Source organism: Microcebus murinus, chromosome 1, assembly GCF_040939455.1.
Source record: "Microcebus murinus isolate Inina chromosome 1, M.murinus_Inina_mat1.0, whole genome shotgun sequence".
NCBI lineage: Eukaryota > Metazoa > Chordata > Mammalia > Primates > Cheirogaleidae > Microcebus > Microcebus murinus.
Genome location: NC_134104.1, coordinates 91483581 through 91500535, shown reverse-complemented (window position 1 = coordinate 91500535; position 16955 = coordinate 91483581). Strand labels below are relative to the sequence as shown.

The 16955-nt window shown below is 37.0% G+C and overlaps 1 protein-coding gene across 3 annotated transcripts in view; it reads right to left on the bottom strand.

The window, feature by feature from the left end:
- LRRC34 (leucine rich repeat containing 34) overlaps nt 1-16900 on the bottom strand; it is a 28521-nt gene extending 11621 nt beyond the window's left edge. Inside the window, exons 1-10 of one of the 3 annotated variants that reach the window (XM_076004014.1) lie at nt 16754-16900; nt 13212-13332; nt 12540-12661; nt 12376-12440; nt 11825-11908; nt 7961-8089; nt 4841-4936; nt 2584-2738; nt 1783-1938; nt 1024-1150 (exon numbers count right to left, since the gene is read on the bottom strand). In XM_076004014.1, the coding sequence (XP_075860129.1) occupies nt 1024-1150; nt 1783-1938; nt 2584-2738; nt 4841-4936; nt 7961-8089; nt 11825-11908; nt 12376-12440; nt 12540-12661; nt 13212-13332; nt 16754-16841 (1143 nt within the window). In that variant the 5' untranslated portion in view covers nt 16842-16900. Of the gene's footprint in view, nt 1-1023; nt 1151-1782; nt 1939-2583; nt 2739-4840; nt 4937-7960; nt 8090-11824; nt 11909-12375; nt 12441-12539; nt 12662-13211; nt 13333-16352 lie in introns of all 3 variants that reach the window. The other 2 variants (XM_020286249.2, XM_076004020.1) reach the window with 2 other exon arrangements.
- Nucleotides 16901-16955: the final 55 nt, after the last annotated feature.

The following is a 16955-nucleotide window of genomic DNA, read 5'->3' as shown; positions in this document are numbered from 1 at the left end:
CGGAGCAGACTGGAATTTTTGCTATATTAAATCAACAGTTGTAATTTTTGTTTTTTCTTTGAGACAGAGTCTATGTCACCCTACCTAGGGTGCCATGGCATCAGCCTAGCTCACAGCAACCTCAAACTCCTAGGCTCAAGCAATCTTCCTGCCTCAGCCTCCTGAGTAGCTGGGATTACAGGTGCACACCAACACGCCTGTTTAATTTTTTCTGTTTTTAGTAGAGACGGGTCATGCTCTTGCTCAGGCTGGTCTAGAACTCTTTTTTTTTTTTTTTTTTGAGACAGAGTCTCACTTTGTTGCCCAGGCTAGAGTGAGTGCCGTGGCGTCAGCCTGGCTCACAGCAACCTCAAACTCCTGGGCTCAAGCAATCCTCCTGCCTCAGCCTCCCGAGTAGCTGAGACTACAGGCATGCGCCACCATGCCTGGCTAATTTTTTCTATATATATTCGTTGGCCAATTAATTTCTTTCTATTTATAGTAGAGGCGGGGTCTCACTCTTGCTCAGGCTGGTCTCAAACTCCTGAGCTCAAAGGATTCTCCCACCTCGGCCTCCCAGAGTGCTAGGATTACAGGCGTGAGCCACCACGCCTGGCCTGGTCTAGAACTCTTGACCTCAAGTGATCCTCCTGCCTTGGCCTCCCAGAGTGCTAGGATTATAAGTTTGAGCCACCATGCCCAGCCAGGTGATATTTTTTTAACTTTTGGAAAAATTGGAACTATGTAATTCAGTGATCTTTAATACTAATACATGGTATTTGATATCTTTTGTTATTCAACCACAACATTTTCATTTTTTTAATTATATTTTTTCCCAAGTTTGGCAAGATTTTCTTTTTTATTATTATTATTATTATTTTTACTACAAAATTTTCAAGTAGCTAATTTTTAGGATTATATTAAAAACTAACAAAATTGCAATGTCTCACTATACTTTGTAGCCATTACTAAGGCACCTGTAAATAATATCTGATATTAAAGAGAAGATCCCAGAAAAAAACTTCAGTGAAGAAAAAAACTTACTACACATGTAGCCTCATCAAATTTGTTTCCCCAAATATAGATATGAGAAAATATGGGATTTGTTTTCATTGCTTGTGAAAGTGCAATAAGTCCTTCTCCCTCTATTCTGTTGCTCACTACTGACAACCTGTGAAAAAACAAAAGGTAAGAACCCTGAAAAGCAATAGTTGCACAAAGAAAGAATGCATAAGTTAGCAACAATATTTATTACAAACATTTTCTTATGTAAAGCCTTAGCATTATTCTTTGCTATGTTTTAATATAGTATAAAATCCAAGAAATTTAGTTTTCTAACTGGATGTTTGTATACCTAGTAGAGCTACCTACATTTTGAAAACAGTCTTTTGTTTTATATTATTCAGTAAATATTTGGGTAGATTATATAGGTATATGATAAAAATACATATTGCTTTCTGGTTAAAGTCACCTAAGTAGTATTTTCTTCTTAATTCATTTTATTTTTACATCTTGATCATATTGAATGCTTATGATTTTTCTATTAGAAATCAGGATAAATAATATAAGTAATAATAATTTATCATTAATTTTAAGAAGGAATCATAATTAGAATCAAACAGTATCTTGTAAAAGACATTACTTTTGAAATATAGAAATTGAAACATTTACCATTACTTAGTACTATTTCAATTTAGAAACTGAGTTTTCATATTTCATCATAATCTTAAGAGTTAAGGGGTTTAAGGTATTTAAAAATTTAAGCTTTTCTGTTATTTTGATTAAATATAAAGCCATACTGACGCTTTCAGACTCCTGTTGTGTGAAGTAAGAGTTTCACTGAGATAGTTTGCTCCTGCATTTTCTATTCTGTTAAAAGAAAGATCTATTACTTCCAAGGTAGTGTTGCTTTTCAATACATCAGCCAAATACTCTATTCCATCACGAGTTATTTTATTGCTGGGAAAATAAAAATATATTTTAAAATATGAAATAGTGTTTTATTCATAGAAATAAGATATTTGAAAACTATTAAACAGTACTTTATATCTCAGTAAAGATTTATTTATTTATTTATTTTTGAGACAGAGTCCCACTCTGTTGCCCCGGCTAGAGTGCCATGGCATCAGCCTAGTTCACAGCAACCTCAAACACCTGGGCTTAAGCAATCCTTATACCTCGGCTTCCTGAGTAGCTGGAACTACAGGCATGTGCCACCATGCCCAGATAATTTTTTCTATATAGTTTTAGTTGTCCAGCTAATTTCTTTCTGTTTTTAGTAGAGATGGTGTCTTGCTCTTGCTCAGGCTGGTCTCGAATTCCAGACCTCGAGTGATCCTGCCTTGGCCTCCCAGAGTGCTAGGATTACAGGCGTGAGTCACTGCATCCAGCCAGTAAAGATTTATTTTAATCATTCAATTTCCAAGAAAGTTAATGAAAATTCACCATAAAATATTGTTTTTATTCCAGTATACACAACCAAATTTCCTCTTTCAAGTTATTAAGAGATAGCGTCTTAACAGTATCCCATGGACTATGAATTATTTACATAGATTATTCTCATGACTTAACTTTCGAATTACTAATATGTAAATTATCACTTACCAGCTGACATCAAGGTAACGTAGACTAGTGTTCACATACAGTGCATTACATAACCGTTGAAAACCACAGTTTTTGATACCATGTTTACACACGTGTAGTTCAATAAGATAGTGATTTTCTCTCAACATATGGCCTAGATGGACTGTGGACTCTTCCTAAAAATGGATTAAATCTTGTTTCTAAAATATAATTTGGAAGCAGTACATGTTACTCCAAATAAATGCTGTTATTTAAATTCACTTTTTAAAAAAATTATGTTGGTTAAGACTGTTGGTCTACAGTTTGCATTTGTTTGGCCCTATCTGAAAAAAAAATCATCTTTGCCACAAATGATATCTTTAACCTCAGACACAGGTAGCAGGCACTTGTAAAATACCATGATTAAAAGTGATGTAAAAGAGTCTGTTTAATTTAGTTAAAAAAAAACCCAACAATCAAACATGCATTTCAGAAGGAAAAAAAATCAAAACAATTGTGACCATCCTGTACTGAGCATGTATACTGTCCTTTCAATAGTGTCTAAATCTTTCTGGTACTCTCTATATGTTTCTGAACCTTGCTCCTGGTCTTCATTTCTTGATGGTTTTTAGACAAAACATAAAGAAATTTCCCAGTCTTGGTTTTATTTTAAAAGTATTCTCATTAACCCTCTGATATAGCTGATTCTTCCCTTTTATAATCATCCCAAATTCCTAATATGTTTTACTCTTGTTTTCTGGTCATCAAAATACTTTTAAGTTCCACAATTTAGTTGTTTCTAGGCAAAAGGTATTTACCCTCAATGAGGATTTGAATACCAAGCATTTTAAGTTTTTAACAAAACCAAAGCATATGTTGAAATGAATGGGCCAAAGTATTTTGTGACAAGAGTCCTCTTTCATGGTTGCTATATATAACATGTAATAAGTTTTATAATCATTGGAAATGTTGATGAACATGGATAGCTTTATTTTTTTAATTATGTAAAAGCACTTTGAGAAAAACTTTAGAAGTTAAATAAACCACCTAGCAATAGCAGAAAATACATGTGAGCTTTATAGTAATCAAAAGTATCCAGATAATAGCTTTACTAGCTATATAACTTTGGGCAAATTATTTTCATCTAGCTGAGTCTTAGTTTCCTTTTCTGTAAAGTAGGTGAAATTATGGTTTCCTCACAGAATTAAATAAGTTAACAATTTAAAAGCATCTAGTACAAAATAAGTGTTCTACAGCAGACTGCAAAGCATTTATTACTGTTCAAAATCCTATAATTCTGTGTTTGATTTGTTGAAATTACTGCTTTGACACTGAAAAGATATACCCAAGGGAATGCTGTGTAGTCTGGGGTATTAAAAAATACAAACTGACCACTTGGGGAGGTTTGCTTAGTGCCTAGCACGGAGGACAGACTTGGTTCTTTTTTGTGTCTGTGCCATGATTGCAGTTTTAGGCTAAAAATCTTGAATGAGGGACTATCCTTATTAAAAATAGGAAATACTGTCAGAAATACTAAAGGGCATTAGCCCCATTTATTGGGTTTGTGACCTAACTTGTCTAGAGTGGCACCTGGCATTGGTATTTTTCCAAGTTCCCCAGATAATGCCAATGAGCAGTCAAAGGTGGGCCCCACCATCTCATAGCTTTTTGTTATTGCTTGTTCCTGCATGGTAATGAACAGTAAAACCCCTTAAATGGAATAGGTTTGCAGGTTAATATGTGGAATAGGACCTTCGAGGATAGGCAAGGTGGTGGCTGCCCTGGGGAAGAACAAAGCAGGCTAGAGCCTAGCTGGTTGCCAGAAGCACCAGGTTGAGATCAAGGGCATGGGCCTGCGAAAGGGGCCCTGGTGTGTTTTAATAATGTTCTCAGATGGATTTGGGAATACTGACACCACACAGCATATTTAAAAGAGGAATTATGCTTATAATATGATTTCATAAACTTAAACATACTTATTTTCACAGGGATATAGTCCATAAAGTTCTTTTTTTTTTTTTTTTTGAGGCAGGGTCTCGCTATGTCACTCAGGCTGGTCTTGAACTCCTGAGGTCAAGTGATCTTCTTGCCTTCCCAAAGTTTTGGGATTACAGACATTAGCCACTGCACCCAGCCCTAATTTTCCTTTAAATGAAGGTTTTTATTTGTAAACAGGAGTTTACAAGATATAGTAGGTATCATTCTACAAACACAATGTATTCATATACTTTGACATAAACTTCAGTGGTGCCTTAGTTTTATTCACATTATGTTAACTACCATCACTTTGAATACATACCTGTTCTCCATATAGTAGAGGTCGGTTAAGGTTTATTCCCTTAATTTCTTGGTTTTGGGTTAGTACTGTAGCAAATGCTATCACACTTTGCATCCCCTAAAAACAAGTAAATTCATTAAAGAAACTGACAAATTATATAAATTAATCTTCCTATATAAATATTTCAAGATCAGTTATCTGAATTCTGATAAATCAAAATTGTATTTAACATTTAAGCATTTTGTATACTTTGAATTGTAGGTCAACCAAATTAAAAAATGCATTGTTGCTGGGTGCAGTAGCTCATGCCTATAATCCCAACACTTTGGGAAGCTGAGGCAGGAGGATCACTTGCGCCCAGGAGACCAGCCTGGGCAATATAGCTAGACCCTATCTCTAAAAAAAAAAAAATTTAAAAATTAGGTAATATGGTGGTACATGTATGTAGTCCCAGCTACTTGGGAGGCTTAGGCAGGAGGATCGCTTCAGCCCTGTAGTTTGAGGTTGCAGTGAGCTATGATTGCACCACTGTACTCCAGCTTGTATAATAGAGCAAGACCGTATCTCAAAAACAAAAAACAAAAAAAAAACAGTTTCAGTGTTCTTTTCTCCCTGCCCTAAAATCTATCTAAAACATGCATGGGGGTTTTCTTAATGTTTCAGCATCCATTTCCTGGGCGACTGGCTCTAGGTTTACTCCGAAGCCCCCAAGATTCTATGTGGATCCCAGCTGGAGCTTATACTACTTATGCAATACACACCCTTGTGCCAGCATTCTTTTATATTCATACTAGTACTTAAGTGCGTATATGGTGGTAAAGGGTTACTAGTCACATTTTTTACAGTTCCCACAGTCCTCCCTCTATCTGACTAGAAGAGCTGAATCCTCCCCCATACCCATAATGGGCACCAATATACACACCTAGATGTTATGCCAGAAAACATGGGCTTCCTCTCCCTCTGCCATTCCTCTCACCCTCCCATCCAGTTGCTCAGTACATCTTAAAGATTCTGCCTCCAAAAGATGCCTCAAATTATTCTGTTCCTGTACATCTCTAGAGCTACACCCCAGCACAAGTCCTCATCTCTCACCTCGACTACTGCAGTAACTATCTAAGTGGTCAGTTGGATTCCTCTTGTCACCCTTTAATTTTCCATAGAGAAATCAGTGATTTAAAAGCACCAATCAGATCATGTTACCCCTTAACATAAAGGCTTTCCATAATTTGCATTTGTAATACAATCCCTCTTCTTCCCTTGACCCATGACATACCCCACACAACCTTGTCAGATCTGGCCTTTGAACCTCTCCACCTTTACTTTGAGATATTATTTTAATTTCCTCTGCTAAGCCACTCTGATTTTTCAGTTCTTAAAACCTCTCAGATTCGCTATTTCATTATTCACATACCTCATGATTTTTGCCATATCTGAATATGTAAAATATTTACTTAATGTTTCCATTAAGCCAACTGACTTTTTCACTTATATTTATTTTTAAATAAAACTTTGTGTCACTCTCACAAATGGAAAACCATAATCCCTTGAAATAAATAGAAAACACTTGTAAAAATAAATACATGAGTATTAAAATTACCTCATCCTGCACCAGTAGTGCTACCCATATCAAACTTAGGAAGCACCATCTCAGTGTCTGCATGCTGGATCCTCTGCCTGGAATGCTCTGCCATGGATCTTTTCCATGGCAATTTTTTCTCATCACTCATAATTTCTAAATATTGTATTACCTACTCAGGTGATCAGCCTGTCAAGCAGAATTATCTCCTCCCCATTATCAACATAATTATCTTTGTAGCACTTTTCTGTCTCTCTCTCTCTTTTTTTTTTTTTTTTTTTTTTTGAGACAGAGTCGCTATGTCACCCCTGCTAGAGTGCAGCAGCAGCTTCATATCTCATTGTAACCTCAAATCTGGGCTCAAGCGATCCTCCTGCCTCAGCCTCCCAAGTAGCTGGGACTGCAGGTTTGTGCTACCACAACGAGCTAATTTTTTCTATTTTTGGTAGAGACTGACAGAGTCTCACTCTTGCTCAGGCTGATCTCAAACTCCTGACTGACATCAAGCCATCCTCCCTTCTCGGCCTCCCAGAGTGCTAGGATTATAGATGTGAGCCACTGTGCCTGGCCATTTTTCTCTATTTCTTTATCAATGTTTTCTCAATTACAATATAAGCTTCATAAGGACAGAGGCCATATAATTAACTGTTGTATCCTTAGTATCTAACATAGTAACTGATATGTGTAGACAATAAATACCAAATTAATGCTTTCCCAGAACCATGCTGGCTGCATCTACCACCTTAAAAAGATAGTCACTCAAAAACTATTACCCCAAAGAGCCTCTTGGCCCATGCTTATTGTTTTCATGTCACATTGATATTGCATTAATCTGAGGCTATACAACAGGTTCCCAAGAGTAGTCCTGAAGATTTGAAAGCATGTTTTAGAAAGTGAAGCCTGGAATTTGAAGACATGCAAAAAACATACGTTTCTCATTATTGGGCCAGATAAAGGCTCAGAATAGCTCTTATCTTATGCCTTTTCACATATGGGTCTCACCACATTACCCAGGCTGGAGTAGAGTGGCTATCCACAGGTATCATCACAGTGCACTGCAGCCTGGAACTCCTTGGCTGAAGGGGTCCTTCCACCTCAGCCTTCTGAATAGCTGAGACTACAGGCATGCAACACCTTGCCCAACTTCGGAGCAGCATTTAGTATTTTCAACTTAAGTTTTTAAGCTACAATATAAATAACTACTCACTGAAAAATATTTTCAAAAGTAAAAAAAAAAAATCATACAAATGAGGTAGTATTTGTTTAATTAAAATGAACATGATCTTTTTGTTAAAATTTCCATATAGGTTAAGATAAGCTATGGATAGAAATTAAGGAATATTTATATTAGATATTTTCTATGATATTATTTACCATGATCTTATTTTATTAACAGTCTGTACTATTATCTAGGAAAAAAAACACCTCTTCTCTGGTATTAGACATTAGATGCACAATTATTCATAAGACTGTCATTTAGCTGGTCTCTTGAACAATTCTCTAGGCTGGTTTCCTAGGAGGATGACCCACAATCTGAGTGATTTTCTTATAACCAATTTACTTACCAGATCACAATCACCCAGATCTAATTTCTGTAAGGATGAATTAATTTGCAGCATTGCAGCAAAAAACATTCCACCCTTATTTTCAATCTTGTTTCCAGTCATTCTTAGGTATTTCAGAGTTGTATTTGTCTAAAAAGAAAAAGAATCAAAACTTAGTCACTTAAGTTTTTAATCCACAGAATTCTATAAATTACATGAATTGGGAGACTGTATTACTATTTGCAAACTCATCGATTTTTCAAGGAGATAGAACAGGATATATTCCTTAAAGATAATATTCAATTTCCCATAAGAGATAAAAATCTAGTTTAATAGAAGTTTAATCTACTTTAATAGAAAGAATGCCCAAGAAACAAATGCCCAAGCAATAACCAGTAAATAAAGCAGATTTTAATAAACTTTCATTTCATTGGAAATTCTGTAAACTTATCTTTTAATAAAATTTATACCACTTCACTTTTTTGATTGAGGTAAAATTCATATAACATAAAACTAACCATTTTAAAGCATACAATTCAATGGCAGGTAGTACATTCACAGTGTGTGTAGCCATCAACTGTAGCTGGTTCTAAAACATTTTTTTCACCTCAAAGAAGGCCCTATACCCATTAAGCAGTTCCTGCTCCCCATTTCCCCTATATCATTTTTAAAATAATATAATTTCTCAGACATTTGCAAGGTTTAATTCCATCTCTTATATTCTTGATAAATATTTCACAAAGAAAATTATAGATGTTTCATCATTCTAATGAATAAAATATTAGGGTATATAATAGCGCAAGTAACTATCTCTCAAATGAATTCAAATCCCCCTATGATCAGGAAGAAGATAAGGATGTCCACTATCACCACTTCTATTTAACACTGTACTAGAGGTTCTAGCAAGGGCAATTAGGCAATAAAAACAGAAAACATCCGAATTGGAAAACAAATATAACTTTGTATAAGAAACGATCTTGCGTGTGGAAAATCCTAAGGAATCCACTGAAAAAAGTCAGAACTGATAAACTAGTTCAGAACAGAATTTCTATATGCTAACAATGAACAACCCAAAAGTGAAATCAAGAAAACAATTCCACCAGGCACTCTGGGAGTCTAAAGCAAGAGGATCACTGGAGCCCAGGAGTTTGAGGCCAGCCTGGGCCAGCCTGGGCAAAAAAAAAAAAAAAAGTGCCACCCATGCTGATGAGTGCCTGGAGTCCCAGCTACTCAGGAGGCTGAGGTGGGGGTGCCAGGAGTTTGAGGTTACAGTGAGCTAGGACTATGCCACTTTACTCCAGGCTGAGTGACAGAGTGAATCCCTGTCTCTTAGAAAACAAAAATTCCATGTACAATAATATCAAAAAGAATAAAATATCAGGAATAAATATAACGAAAGAAAAGCAAGCCTTATAAACTGAAAACTAAGCATTGTTGAAAGAAATTAAAGAAGACCTAAATAAATGAAACACATCTCATGTTCAAGATTTAGAAGACTTGATATTGTTAAGATGGCAATACTCTCCAAATATATCTACAGATTTAATACAATTCCTATCAAAATCCCAGGTGCTATTCTTGCAAAAATTGATAAACTGATCATAAAATTCATGCGGAAATCTAAGGGACACAGAAAGCCAACATAATCTTGAAAAAAAGAACAGAGTTAGAGAACGTGCTTCTTTGATTTCACAATTTATTATAAAACTATAGTAATCAAGATAGTATGGTACTTGCATATAGACAGACATGTAGATCAATAGGATAGAATTGAGAGTACAGAAATAAACCCTTATATTTATGGCCAACTGATTTTTGTGACAAAGTTGTCAAAACAATCCAATGGTGGAAAGAATAATCTAACAAATGGTATTGGAACAACTGGATATCCACATGCAAAAGAATACATTTATTTATTTATTTATTTAATTTAATTTTTTGAGAGTCTCACTTTGTTGCCCAGGCTAGAGTGAGTGCTGTGGCATCAGCCTAGCTCACAAGCAACCTCAAACTCCTGGGCTCAAGCAATCCTTCTGCCTCAGCCTCCCGAGTAGCTGGGACTACAGGCATGTGCCACCATGCCCAGCTAATTTTTTTTTCTATATATATTAGTTGGCCAATTAATTTCTTTATATTTTTTATAGTAGAGATGGGGTCTTGCTCTTGCTCAGGCTGGCTTTGAACTCCTGACCTCGAGCAATCCTCCTGCCTCAGCCTCCCAAGTGCTAGGATTACAGGCATGAGCCACCGTGCCCCACCCAAAAGAATAAATTTAGATTCCTATCTCACACTGTATTCTCAAATTAATTCAAAATGGATCAAAGAGCTAAAACTGTAAAACTCAAGTGAAAACATAAATATAAATCTTTGTGACTTTGAGTTAGGCAAAGCCTTCTAAGATATAACACCAAAAGCATAAGTAACAAAAGAAGAAATAGATAAATTGGGCTTTCTCAAACTTAAGTGTTGGCCAGGCGCAGTGGCTCATGTCTGTAATCCTAGCTCTCTGGGAGGCCAAGATGGGTGGATTGCTCAAGGTCAGGAGTTCGAAACCAGCCTGAGCAAGAGCGAGATCCTGTCTCTACTAAAAAAATAGAAAGAAATTAATTGGCCAACTAAAAATATATAGAAAAAATTAGCTGGGCAAAAATTAGTGGCACATGCTTGTAGTCCCAGCTACTCGGGAGGCTGAGGCAGTAGGATCACTTGAGCCCAGGAGTTTGAGGTTGCTGTGAGTTAGCTGACGCCACGGCACTCTAGCCAGGGCAACAGAGTGAGACTCTGTCTCAAAAAAAAAAAATTAAAAGTGCTTATGCTTCAAAGAATCCACCAACGCAGTGAAAAGGCAACCTACAGAATGAAAGAAAATATTTACAAATCATACATTCAATAAGAGACTTGTATCTAGAATATATAAAGAACTCTTACATCTCAAAAAGACAACCCAATTTAAAAATGGCAAAGGATCTGAGAGATATATTTCCAAAGAAGATATACAAATGGGCAATAAGCACATGAAAAGGGAAATACAAATCAAAAACCACAAAACCTTTTCATACCCACTAGGATGGCTAAAATCAAAAAAGGCAATAACAAGTACTGGTGAGAATGTAGAGAAATCGGAACACTCATATTGTTGGTAGAACTGTAAAAAGGTACACCCACTCTAAAAAACAATTTGGCAGTTCCTCAACATGTTAAAGAGTTACCATATGATCCAGCAATTCCACTGCTAGGTATATAACCCCTAAAATTGAAAACATATGTCCACACAAAAATGCGTGAATGTTCATAGTAGCCAAAAAGTGGAAAACCACATGTCTGTGAACAAAATGCGATATATCCATACAATGGAGTATTATTTTGCAATAAAAAGGAATAAGGTATATTACAATAGAGATGACCCTTGAAAACATTAAGCCAGTCACAAAAGGCCACATATTGTATGATTCTGTTTATATGAAATGTCCAGAATAGGCAAATATATATATGGAAAGTAGATTAGTGATTGCCAGGGATTGGGGACTGGGAGAGAGAAGAATGGAGAGGGACTGCTAATGGATATGGGGCCTCTTTATGGGGTGATAAAAATGTTCTAAAAATAGTGATAATGGTGATGGCTGCTCAGCTTTGTATCTTTTAAAAACCACTGAATTGAGGACTTTAAAAGGGTAAATTTTATGTATCAGAATTATATCTTAATAAAACTTTATTTTTAAAAAATGAGTTTAAATGTATTCATTTAATATCTATACTTTAACTGAAGTGCAATAAAAATATACATTTCTACAATATTAATATAAGTTCACATTAACATTTGAGTCTGTTGGTTCTAAGCTATCAGAAGTTAAAATTCCCAAATAAAATGTTTATATAAATGCTTACATGTAGTGCTTTAGCAATCAATTTTCCACCTTCGGGCTCAATATCATTAAACATAAGGTTTAAATAAACGAGATTAAGTTGCTTCTATATAAAGAGAGAAGAGATGTTATTACACATTATTATTGAAAACTGATCAATTATATATATATACACACACACACACAAAATACACTTTATATAAATAAATGTGCTTACCTCCAAAGAAAATACAACAAAGAAAACCTGAATTCCAACAAAAGCAACTACCATTAAGGAAAAAAAATCACCATTCTCATTTAAACAAAATATAAATGAAAGTAAAAAGACAATATTCAGTTTTGACTAACAATTGAAAGATGGATGTGCTTTATGTATTTAATCATGGTATACAAGTTTGCAAAAGACTCAGGAACTCTAGGTACCAACTCTGTACAAATAAAGACCAAATGTACAATGGGTTTCCAGTGTATTTCAATTGTTATAACACAGTCAGGACCCCATGACATTTTGCAGGACTAGTGTTTTCTGTGTGTCACTAGACTAAGTGGTTTCACCGTAAACAGAACTAATACCTGAAGCAGTTTTGCAGCATAGTATGCACCAACATCCTTTAGTAGGTTATATCTAACATCCAAACCTAAAGGACACAGATGAATAAAAGTTGATATTCCTTACAAAGAATACTTAAAATCAGGAAAATGAAAAGCAGAAAGTATTGATTCTTAAGGAAACATACCATTAATATATAGATGATTCTTTAAAATTTTGGAAACAATCCAAAAATCTTCACCTGTTACTCTTTCTACTGGCACTAAGCGATTGTTACCACCAATGTTTAATGTTATTCCTTCTTCCAGTCTGTTAAAATACACAAAAAGATTCTGAAATACAAAGAAACCGAGTAAAGAAGTAAAAGTATCTTTGCTTCATGTGTAAATATTAATAGTAACATCACTGATAACATTACTGGAACCAAACATGCAGTAGACTTATAAGTATAAAGTAGATTTAGACAGGTAACTTAAAACTGCTAAACATTCTGCAGCTTTGCAAAGCACTTTAGTATGTACTATATAATTTAATTTCCCACACATGAAAAGTATACCCACTTTATAAATAATGACGTTGAAAACGTCAATGTTTTGCCTAAATTCACCCAGCTTACAGTTAAATATGAATCTGGAGCCCAGACTCGGGGATTCCTGGTCTAGTACTCTTTCTAGTACACAATTCCACCTCTAAGACCTACTAACAGTATCACTTATCTACTTACTTACCTGAATCAAAAGGCATTTCCATTTTACTGAGCATTTTCAAATGGCTATAAAATCACTTAGTATTCCAGGATTTTCACACAGACGAATATCATTAAACACTATAGATGTAACCAAGTATTTGTCTTTCTTACCCCTTTTGAACTTGTTCATCCACTTCTTGGAGTATATGCAATATAAAAGGATTAACATTCTGGGATTTTTCCATACACAAATTATAATAATCTTCCTGGAGACCAGCAATAGATTCTGGAGCTTGTGAAAAATAAATGCATCCTTCATCACATTATTCCAGAGCCTTTTTTTTTTTAAAAAAAAAAAAAAAAAAAAAAAGCACTACACTTCTTTCAAATATATGAAGTATGTGTATGTACAGTAGGGGTAGAATAGAAAAGGAAACAGAAGTAAGGATAGAAGAGAGAAATAAAAGGAATGGGAGAGAATAAAAATGCTGTTTGGAGAACTAAGGCCATAGAAGTACCCACTGAGGGTGAGCAGACACTGGCTTGAGTCAGCATCCAAACTTGGAAGTGACATACAGGGAGAACTAACCTCTATTATGTGCCAGGACCAGTAGCTAAGGCAAATGACATCCAGAGCAATTAAATATTTTGTCCAAAACCATGCAGCAGATAATGGGAGAGTGCAGAATCAAACTGACTCAAAACCTCTTTCCACTGTACCACTTAATGCGACTCAAGGTTTCTTAAAATAAGTTCAAGTAAAGACAATTTTATCCAAGAATGTATCTCAAAAGGGATCTAAAAAATCATTAGTCTCACAGGTGTCTTCGATATCCTTTACACCATCCCAAGTTGATAGCATCTTCAAACATAACTGTCAGTTCTTCTTCAATACCAAGTTGAGGTCTAGCTCATAGAAACTCTTTACCTATCTGGCCTTCCATTTCTCTTTCTAAAGGTGATTTTTCCCTGTTAAATTCTTAAGAAGATAGAAACAAAGCAGGAGTTGAGATCTCCTTTCTCTAATATATGTGCAGCTTTCCTTAATGGTGTTAGTGTTTTCAATATTACTTTATAAAGCATCTTTTTGCAAGGCTCAGATCCTTCTGGGATATAAGTTATGTTGTTACTTTTCTTAGAAGTATAGGCCATTGTCTGTCTTTGTTTCCTGTCCTTCCGCCTTTTATGGATGTCTATTTAAAAATCCATGCTCAGAGATCTCACTACTCAACCAGCCTGGTTTTTTAGGAGGTAGCTTCTCCTCTAAGTCTCTACATCTCAGAAATGTCTTCTGCACTATATGAATTAAGGAGTTTGCTAAACAGTTCTGAAAAACAACATTTAAGATGAGGAACATTATACTTTAAATGAAAGCAAGTAAAATTTTCTTACAGTTGTGGGTGTTTTGTTTTGTTTTGTTTTATTCTGAGACAAGATCTCACTCTGTTGTCCAGGCTGGAGTACAGTGGCATGATCATAGCCCACTGTAGCCTCAGACTCGTGGTCTCAAGGTATTCTCCCGCCTCAGCCTCCCTAGTAGCTGGGATTACAGACATGCGCCACCATGCCTGGCTAATTTTTTTAGAGGGGGCGGGTCTCACTGTCTTGCCCAGGCTGGTCTTGGACTACTGGCCCCACATAATGCTCCTGCCCTAGCCTTCAAAAATGCTGGGATTACAAGCATGAGCCACCATACTTGGCTTCTTATAATTTTTTAAAATAACCTTTTTAAAAATAAATTTAATATACATTTATTGCAGAAAATTTGGAAATCTCAATTTAAAAAAAAAGCATAAGTTCATCAACAATCCCACCCCCAAAGAACAACCACAATTGAGGTCTAAGGGTACTTCCTTCCTATTGGTTTTATAAGTATTTTTTAAACAAAATAGGAATTTTTGAATATAATTTTATAGCCTATTTTTTTTTAGCTAACGTTGTAAGCAGTTTTCCCATGTCATTGGATATTCTCTGAAAATTTTTAATGTCAACATAATTTCTGTCATTTGGATGGATGCACATAATGAAACTTCCACCTATTTTAGGACATTTTCATGTATTTAAATAAAACTGTAGCACAATATTCCCCAAACTGTGTTTTGTGATATACTAATGTTCAAGATGTAGAACATTAGTGGGTAACTTTGAGCAACTTCAATTCTCTGATTAAAGACATTCCAAATAGAATAAGTTTTATTGTCAGGTAAGTTTGAAATGTGCTGAGTTTTAAACAAGCCTAAGCAGAGCCTTATCTACAATTTAAAACACTCAAGTGCACAAAGACTTCAAATTGTTGAGCTTGGTGGGGAGGAAAGATGAGAATGCTGCATTTTCCAGACTTATGTGACCATAGCTCACTTGGAATACAATCTTGAAAATGTGGCTTTAGCATCCTTGCCAGGAAACAAAGAAAGTATATTCCCCCATCAGAAGTTGGAACTGGGCTCCCACTGGGCTTCCTTCCTCTCTTCTGGCTACTATCTTCCTTGGTATTAAAAAGAGAATGAATGATTGCCCTGAGAATCTGAGATTCAGTGCTGACAGGACACACAGAATTGTGTCAGATTTTCAACTCATTTTTGTGAAGACATAAACGAATCTTAGATTACAAGCTAAAAATAGCATAGAAGATTACATAAATATTCTTATTTAATTAGCTAGCCATAGATTTCAAATGTTTAAAAGTTCCTGCTATATTTTTCTGCTACTCTCCCTTTGATTTAAAATTCATCTTTGTATTGTATGTCAGGATTTTATGGCACCAATAATTTAATTCCTATGCTGTATTCATATTAGGAGAAAAATAATCAGTCTTCAAATTGTGAAGTAAAAACTAAGGAATAACTCAGCTATGCAGGAAAATGTCAGGAATCTAACTAACCCAAATTTCATTTTTCATCTGCACCTCTGGCAGCATGTTTTAAAATTTCCATATTTTGGAGATGGTTCTCTCCAAAATATGCTCTTCTATACTGGAGCAGCCAAGTACTGGGAAATCCAAGGGTTGAGAGTGAGTCAGACTTGGGTGCCCTGCCCAGAATCTGCAATGGGTAACTTTGAGCAACCTCAATTCTCCGAGCTCAAATTTCCTCTTATGTTAAAGTCAGAGTGTAACAATGCCCATTTCCCGAGTGCAGTGAGAATGAAGGAAGGCTCCTGGCACAGGTCCCTATCCACAAACACACACTTTAAAACAAGCATCCAAAATCGAAATGGGGGGGAGGGGGTTGCCATTCCGGCTATGCTTAACTTGCTAGAGATAGTCCACGGGCAGAGAAATACTGAAGACGGAGGTGGTATATAGGTGCCCACCTGGACCTGCTCTCCGGGGCTTCCACAAAATGCGGGCCGAGAAGAGGGCCCTGACACTCCTTCCTGGAGACTGTCACAGCACAGTGACGGGCACACCTTCACCTGGGCAACCTCTCACACAAAAGGCGGACCCACGCAGCGGCCGGGCGCTCCTCTCTCGGCCGCGTCTGGGGGCGCCCCAAAGATCTGGCGACAGCTGGGATGCCCGGGGGCGACCCTCCCGGGGCGACCCTCCCGGGGCGACCCTCCCGGGGCGACCCTCCCGGGGCGACCCTCCAGGGGCGACCCTCCTTTCGCGCAGCTGGGGGGGGCCCGCAGCCCCTCCAGGGAACCGGCCGGTGCCAACCGGCACCGCTCGCGCGCTTCGTCCGGGCCGGGCCGAAGGGCACCCGACTTCTTACCGCGCTCGTCCTCTAGGGTTGGGTCCGGAGAGGGGGGCCCGGCCGGGGCCGGGGCCGGGGCCGGGCCCGCCTTCTCGCCGTTCCACATGCTCCTCGGGCTCCGCAGGCCGCGGCCGCCGCGCTGCCATGGCGACCGCGCGCCGGGGGCGGGGCCGGGAGCGCCGAGTGCGGCCGCTGCGCGTCCCGGCCTTTCCCGCGCGGC